The sequence below is a fragment of the Pyrus communis genome, chromosome 2 (genome assembly GCF_041283825.1).
Source record: "Pyrus communis isolate YQ-2024b chromosome 2, ASM4128382v1, whole genome shotgun sequence".
NCBI classification, from domain to species: domain Eukaryota; kingdom Viridiplantae; phylum Streptophyta; class Magnoliopsida; order Rosales; family Rosaceae; genus Pyrus; species Pyrus communis.
The window spans coordinates 20,718,754-20,726,671 of NC_142566.1; the positions used below are offsets into that span (position 1 = coordinate 20,718,754).

General features: G+C 36.9%; 1 protein-coding gene across 2 annotated transcripts; it reads left to right on the forward strand.

Annotated features, from left to right (window-relative positions):
• The first annotated feature begins 5,323 nt into the window (after positions 1 to 5,323).
• LOC137749033 (uncharacterized) lies at positions 5,324 to 6,401 on the forward strand. Of its 2 annotated transcripts, XM_088686218.1 has the most exons (4): positions 5,324 to 5,563; positions 5,690 to 5,737; positions 5,910 to 5,972; positions 6,076 to 6,401. In XM_088686218.1, the coding sequence occupies exons 1-4, from the start codon at positions 5,474 to 5,476 to the stop codon at positions 6,196 to 6,198; spliced, it is 324 nt and encodes a 107-aa protein (XP_088542344.1). In that variant the 5' UTR covers positions 5,324 to 5,473; the 3' UTR covers positions 6,199 to 6,401. The 2 variants fall into 2 exon arrangements, with proteins under 2 accessions (XP_088542344.1, XP_068345317.2); XM_068489216.2 differs by lacking the exon at positions 5,690 to 5,737 and having other exon boundaries at positions 5,327 to 5,563.
• Positions 6,402 to 7,918: the final 1,517 nt, after the last annotated feature.

Consider the following 7,918-nt stretch of genomic DNA (forward strand, 5'->3'; position numbering starts at 1 on the left):
CAATTGGTATATGTGATATTGTCACATTCGCTAGATCATTAAAAAATTGGTATATGTGATATTGTCACATTTACAATTGATTTACAATTGCAATGCTCTAAAGATCTATGATTCAACGTACCTCAGTTTTAGACTAGGCAGTGCGGGGATCTAAATGAGACATAGTGAGAGAATACCACGACAATTCGCGGCATTCTATGGGAACGTTAGCATGCTTATCTCCCCCTAACGACAGGAAGACTGTCTCATCAAAATGACAATCCGGGAAACGTGCAGTAAAGAGATCTTCTGTCAAGGGTTCTAAGTAATGAACAATTGATGGTGAATCATAACAGACATAGATTCCCATGTTTCTCTGAGGACCTATTTTGGTACATAGTGGCGACACTATTGGCACATAAATGGCACACCTAAACACCCATAAATGCGAGACGTTAGGCTCGTATCTAGTGACCAACTGCAACAGTGAATGTGGTTGGGTAGTGGTGGGCCTCAGGCGGACCAACATAGCTGCGTGAAATATTACATAGCCCCAGGCAGATATCGGCAGTTTGGTTCTCATAACCAAAGTCCGAGCTATCAATTGAATGTGCGTTATGAAAGCTTCTTCCAGGCCATTTTGGGTGTAAATATGGGGTACAGGATGCTCCACATCAATCCTTACTGACAATAATCGTCAAAAGTCTGTGACGTAAACTCTCTAGCGTTATTTAGTTGAATCAACTTAATCGGATAATCAGGGTGGTGAGCCCTTAGCTTAATGACTTGAGCTAGGAGTTTAGCAAACGCGACGTTGCGTGTGGACAACAGGCAAATATGTGACCATCGTGTCGATGCATCAACCAACACCATAAAGTATCTAAATGGTCCACAGGTTGGTTGGATAGGTCCACAATTGTCCCCTTGAATCTTCTAAAGAAATTTAGGGGGATCATGAATAATCTTTGTATCTGAGGGTTAAGTATTCAACTTCCCTAAAGAACACGCTTTGCATGGCGGAATTCTAACATAGGGATGTAACTTATGCTCGTGTGAAGATTTGAGGATACAATGCATCATGTCACGTCCATGATGTCCCAAATGGTCATGCCAAAGCAACAAAGTGTCCTGGAATGCAGGCATAGGGCCGGCCACACTGTGGGCTTCTATGCCACAAATAGTTGTGATGTACAACCCACTCAGCAGACGTTCCAACTTCTCGTGAATACGCTTCTGGCCATATTCATACGAAGTGATATGAAGAAATTCAGAATTATTATCTTTAGTGGTTTCAATATGATATTGATTATCTCGAATATCTCTAAAACTCAGCAACGTAATTCTAGAACATGGAGAATAAAGTGTCTCCTTAATGGTTAAGATTGTACCATTAGATAACATAATACGTGCCTTTTCGTATCCTTCAATCAGGTTGAATGGGCCTGAGAAAGTTGTCAAATGAGCTTTCTTGGGTATTAAGTTAGTAAAATAGTGTCGTTCACGCAAGATGGTGTGCGTGGTTGTACTATATGCCAGACAACTAACTTTCCTACTAGACATACCTAGAAATAAATTGATTGGATTGGTCACATGCATAAATATAAGTTCATTCAATAAATTAAGCAATTCAAGGAAATAATATCCATTCAAATAACAATCCATTATTCAAAACAACCCAAAACCAAACAAATTATTCCAAATGCTTAGAAAAATTGTTCAAAATTAAACCATAAACCTAGAAAAATAGGGGGTAAGGGCCAGCCACTCCTAGTGGGTTCGGCCACTAAGGGTAAACACCCTAAAAACATGTCTAACTTATTCATTCATAGGAGCTGACGCATCCTGAAAATCTGATATCTTCATTGATGTAGTTGCATATTCCGGATGTTCCACATGTGCAAAGTTAGACTCATGACTGGAATGATACTTGGCAATAGCCTCAGGGGAAGCTCGGCATATGCGTGACCAATGATCCCTTGATCCACAACGATAACACATGTCCAATTCAGTAGAAGCAGGCTGAACGGGAGCTTTGCCCTTGTTCTTGAAGTTTGGGGCCTTAGAAGTGAGTGGTGGATGCTGCTGGGTCACATTTATTCCCTTAGGTGCGACACTCTGTTGACCTTGGGCCCGTGGTGAGGCTTGCCGCCCATTGCCACGGCCATGACGATTCTTTCGTTGTTTATGACTGCTAAAATTGGTCACATGCGCTTCAGGCGCGGTATTCGAGCCAGTGGGTCGAGATTGATGATTTTTCATCAAAGATGGTTTTGCTTTTCAGCGAGAAATAAAACAGAGATCAAATCTGAAAACTTGGTGAAATTATATGCCCTATATTGTTGCTGCAGGACAATATTGGTGGCATGGAAGGTCGTATAGGCCTTCTTCATGAGACCCTATTCGGTTAGTTCCACTTTGCAGAATTTCAACAGTGAACAGATTCTACAAACTTTAGAGTTGTATTCATTCACAAACTTAAAGTCCTGGAAATGAAGATGATGCCAGTCGTGTCTTGCTTTAGGCACGTATATGTCTTTCTGGTGATCGAAACGGTCGGCCAGAGCAAGCCAGAGGGTGCGTAGGTCCTCATCAGCGCGATACTCAGTCTACAGTGCATCATGGATGTGTCTTCGAATGAAGATCATTGCAGTAGCCTTTTAAGCTTCGTCAATAGGTTTGTCGGCGACGGGTGTTTAGATGGTGGCTCTAATACCCTTTGCAGTCAGATGGAGCTTCACGTCTTGAACCCACTTCAAATAGTTTCTTCCAGAGACTTCTAGAGCGAAGAAATTGAGCTTGTCCAAGTTCGACATGTCCCTAAAACAGAGGGAAAAATGTGATTAGTCATATGGTAAGCCATAGACATATATCGTAGAACATACAGGTTATATAGACATGTATTAGTTTAATTTATGCATGAAAACTACAGGTTTCATGTGGTATGTTTTGAATGAAAACTTCAAGTTTCAAAGGCATTAAATTTGAAACCACAGGTTCAATTTAGTTTTATGAACAATTAGTTCATAATGAGAGGTTCCTACAAGAAACACATAATGCAATATACTAATTTGAATATAGTGGATTTGAGGTTCTTCGGAAACTCAAGTGTGAGAGCTTCGTTACTACGAAAGTATGTTACAGTTCAAAAAATAAAAATAAATTATTAAATCGTTAATGTCCAAAAGTGATATTTAGGTCAATAATTTTGGATTCATTATCGGATTAATGGACTACATGTCACTTTTAATTAATTCAATAAATCGAGCCTTATAGGGTCAATTGTAGAAGCAAAAATACGATTAACTTACAGGTTAAAATTATTTAGAATGCTAAAATAACAGCATTTGGGTCGAAAAATATTGCCCCAAAAATAATTAGGCTCAGGTTGGGTGCCTTTAGTAAAAAACAGGGCCCTAAAGGGCCTTAGGAGTAGGAGAAACCTCAGTCGCAGCTGGTTTTCAATTTTAGGTTGAAGATGGGGCACGAGTTTCAAGCTTAGCATGTTTGCTGGCTTGTGGGTTTGGATGAGAAGCCCAGCCGGAATGGTCTAGCTGTATGTGATGCGAGCCGGGGCTGCTGCAAAGCCCAGCAAGCATAACAACTTGTTGGTGTGGACCTAGAACTAGGGCTGCAGGCCCGCAGTTGTGGCACAAGCCCAACAACCATAAAAGGTTGCGGCGTGTAGTTCGGGGAAGAAAACCCAGCCAATATGGGCTAGTTGAATGGCGCGGGCCAAGGTGCAAATAGGTTCAGGGCTTCAGGCCCATCAAATTGACCCCAGGCCAAGGCTTAGCGATGGCGTGCATAGTGTCGAGGCCTAGTTCTCCCTTCTTTTTTTTTTTTTGAAATCCCCTAGGGTTTAGGAAACCCTAAATTTGCTTCTAATGTAATTTTATACTTTGACTCACATATTCCACATAACAATTTAATTGTGCGATGCATGAAACAAATATATATATTAACAAAGATATAAACATATACAATGTATCTATCGTAAGGAAAATATAAACATAAAGGGGTTCATGTATCATGGGAAATGTTTTCATGCTTCGTGGACATTTCAAATATCTTCTTTTATTTTAAGCGTACCTGATTAGCAAAAAACAAAAATAAGCCTTTGAAGTTTGTGGATGATAGTCTCCTCCTACGGTGCGTCAATTCCTCAGCTTCTGGCAAGAGCATGCTGATAACATGTTGTAGGCTTATTTGATTGAACAATCTAGGGTTTAGAGAAAGAGGGGGGCCGACTACAATTAGAGAGAATAGATAGTGATTTAATTGTGAGGTATGTTTGATTCACCTCATTGTGCCTTTATTTATAGTAGTATAATAGGTAAAAATGTTTCCCTTTAGGATTACAACATTTAATAGGTAATCTACTCCTAATAGGAATATAAGATACATTCTCAGATTCCCTAGGATTTATACAATCACATTTCTATTCTAAATATAACTGCAACACTATTCAGCTATTGTGGAGGGCGGCATTGTATTTAGAGTTTGACGGGTATTTTTGGAAAGGACTGGATCAGAAACTACGGTCAACATCATACGGTTGATTTGTTGTAGGGGTGTTTTTGGGAAGGATCGGATTGGAAACTACCTTTCAATTTCGTTTCAAAATTTCATAATCAAATTGGATCATATGACAATTTTTATATACATTTTCGTCATACTCGGAAATTTTGGAATTTGAATTTTGTAGTATACTAGTATGCTTATTCTTTTTAATATATAAGAACATTGAACAATAACATACAAAATAATTTTAAAGTATATAATTTAAGTAAATAACCATAAAATCAGAATAATTGAATTTTTTTTTTTATCCGAATACGTTCATAGCACTTCAAAATGTTCGAAAATTTAGAATTCTCACATTCTCTTAATGCATTTTAATTTCTGTCCTAATTTTGGTCTCATTCATTAAGGTGGTTCTCAAAAATGAAAAATATAGAATATTGCGTCTCTAACTTTTCCACCAAACTATATCCTTATTCGTGATCAAATCCATTTTTTATTTTGAATTTTGGCAAATGAAAAGCCTTCGTGTTCCTCCCTGGTTGGTCACCGTAGGGCGCAGCACTACGCCGACAAGTGTCCCCAAGAAAACCACCATAAGTCTCCCCATTTGGAAAAAAATGTCGGAATCACGGCAAACCATCAGCCGCCACGTGGGACATCCCCGTCCCCTGAATGCCACGCACTCGAATTTCTGTGGTGGTTACCGGCCACGTTAGTTACGTGGTGATCTTGGTCTCCCCATGCATTGGCTTGTGAGATAACCAGTCAATGAGTCACGACCTACCACCAAGTATATATAAACACAATCCCTTCACAATATTTCATTTTCTTCATCAGATATCATTTCGTTACGCGCTTTAATCTGTTTCTGTCTCTCAGCTCCCAAAAAGCAAAAGAAATTTTCTGCTTTCTCTCTCTAAATCTTTCTGCTCTCTCTATATCTTCCTGTCTGTCTCTCCCTCTTCAGAAAATGGAAGCTGCTCCAACCCGGATGGATAGGAAATCATCGATAGAAACCGAGCCAAGAACGTTGCGGATAGACCAAATTAAATTTGCAAGGGTACCGTTCTAATCTTTTCTGGGTTTTTGGGAAATGCATATGCTCCTTAGCAAGGATATCTCATTTCAGGTAGCAGTAGCAAAAAGGAAATGATTTATTATTTACCGTATAAGTTCTTTGTATTAGGTAAAAGGCATGCAGAGAGTAAGATATACAAGAGGTTCTATATATATGGCGAGTACAGGATCATTTTCTTCTTCCTTTTATTGCTACAGTATATGACGAATGCATGCATGATCATTTTCTTATCCTTTCTGCTACAGTTGGAATCATGAGTTTGAATTTGTTTTCCATTTTATCTATTTTTTATGGGTTTGTAATTTTTAACTATGGTGATATCTTGCAGGAGGCAGCCAAGTATGTGGTGAATACAAAGAATATAGAAGAAGCAATGAGCATTTTCACAGAGGTACGTTGTGGTTGAAAAACCATTTTAATAACTTTTCTCGATGAATATCTAACAATATTAGAAACCAAGATTTAAATCAACTAAATTAATTATTAATTTGTAGGGTTTGAAACCAGTAGTTAGTTCAATCAAGCAAAAGATAGATTCAGTTGAGGAACCCGAGTACTCGGATGATTATTTCATAAGACCACGAGGACCCCAGGATGTTGTCTCAGCTCCTTTTTAGCTGCCGGTTCACTCTTATAATTTAATTACTGCAGGTGTTTTGGATGTAAAATTTTGTACAGGATATGGATTTTTTTTGTTTTTCTTTTTCGTTCAGTCGGTTTTTTGTGTGACTTGTTCTTCATACGATTCCGAGAAAGTTTTGAATTGATTGTTTTCCTAAAGTACTGGGGCGAGATATTCTATGGAATGGTTTTTTCTTGATAGATTTAGACCTGGTTTGGTACTGAGGTGATTCTGAAAAAAGCTGCTATCAAAAAAAGCTGGGAGCTGTTTTTGTGTTTGGTAAACACTCAGCTTCAGCTTTTTTTCACAGTTTTGGATGAAAAAAAGCCAAAAACAAGAAGCTGCAAAACCTAGCTTTGAAAAACCGGCTTTTTTTCACATCTGTTTTACATAAAAGTTTACCAAACACTCTAATACTGCTTTTTTTTTTCAAAAGCACTTTTACAAAAAAGTTTACCAAACACTCTGCTGCTTTATTTCACAGCTGCTTATTCTCACAGCACAGCAGAAGCAGCTTTTTTTCAAAGCACATCAATACCAAACCAGCCCTTAGTCAATCAGTTTTAGTTGTATTTAACCTGGTCAGGTTTTAACCACGAGTTAGTGGCATTACAAGATTTTTTTTAAAATTAAAAATTGAAGATCTCGAGTTTGAAATCTGCGGTTGGTGTGGAAGTCATACTTATGGTCATGAAATATTGAAATACTTATGTGAGTCTTCACGACTTCTGAAAAATAGTGGTAACCATAGCTTGTCATCAATTGTCATTATTTTTATAATAATAATAAAATTAAATTACATTAAATTAAAAATAAAAAAATAAAAAAAACTCGATCAGGTTTTAATGTTGGATATATTTTAAAACATGGGAGGTCACTATCTTTATAGGTGCACGTGATATGTCCTCTCCGTTTTGGATTTTAGGGATTTTTTAATAAAAATTTTAATGAAATACTTTAAGTATTATTCATTTTTAACGAAAAATTACACTTTTTTTTTTTTTTTTCTGATATCATTTAGTATACATTTATTTTTATTTTTTTTCATTAAATTAAAAAATATTTAGATTTTTCGTTAATTTTTTTTTATTATTATTTTTATATGTTTTTGTCGAAAGGAGAATTTTCATTAAAAAAGATAGACGGTACAAAACTTAAGATAGAAGTACAGCAAACTACTCAAGCAATAAGTGAGCTACAACTTAATACCATTAGAGCAAAAAAAATTTCAGTGTGACTTGTACATAGGGTAGTTCATCACGTGTTACTATACAAATAGTGAAATATATGTGCTAAAATGTTAATAACTTAAAAAATCAAATTTTCCACTTCTATTAAAACATATGATGTACTACTTGTATTCTCTTCACAATTAAAAATTTCTCCATTCGAACTGTCCAGACAAACTTAGGCCTAGCAAAAATAAAAAAGCACCAAAAGGAAACTTTAATCTTCAAAAGTAGACCTTAATCTCTAAAAGTAGTGCACCGCACCTGCAATGCTTGCAATCGCCGAAAGGAAAGCAACTCAAAGTTGAATTGGGCGAATGCATTGCAGCGCCATCCTTGTTCCAAATCCAAAAACACACTCGAATCGTAAGTTTAATTTTAAAACGTCGAACCAAATCGAACTCCCGTGATAAAAAATAAAAATAAAAAATAAAAAATAAAAAAAATAAAAAAAGGTGTTTAAGACAAGAATTCTAAGTTTTTAAC

What these genes read in the sequence shown, in the direction of transcription:
- LOC137749033 (XM_088686218.1), top strand. Translation starts at nt 5,474, where the DNA reads ATGGAAGCTGCTCCAACCCGGATGGATAGGAAATCATCGATAGAAACC. An exon ending in ACCAAATTAAATTTGCAAGG is followed by an intron (nt 5,564 to 5,689) that starts GTACCGTTCTAA and finishes TCTTTGTATTAG; the next exon opens with GTAAAAGGCATGCAGAGAGT. An exon ending in CAATGAGCATTTTCACAGAG is followed by an intron (nt 5,973 to 6,075) that starts GTACGTTGTGGT and finishes ATTAATTTGTAG; the next exon opens with GGTTTGAAACCAGTAGTTAG.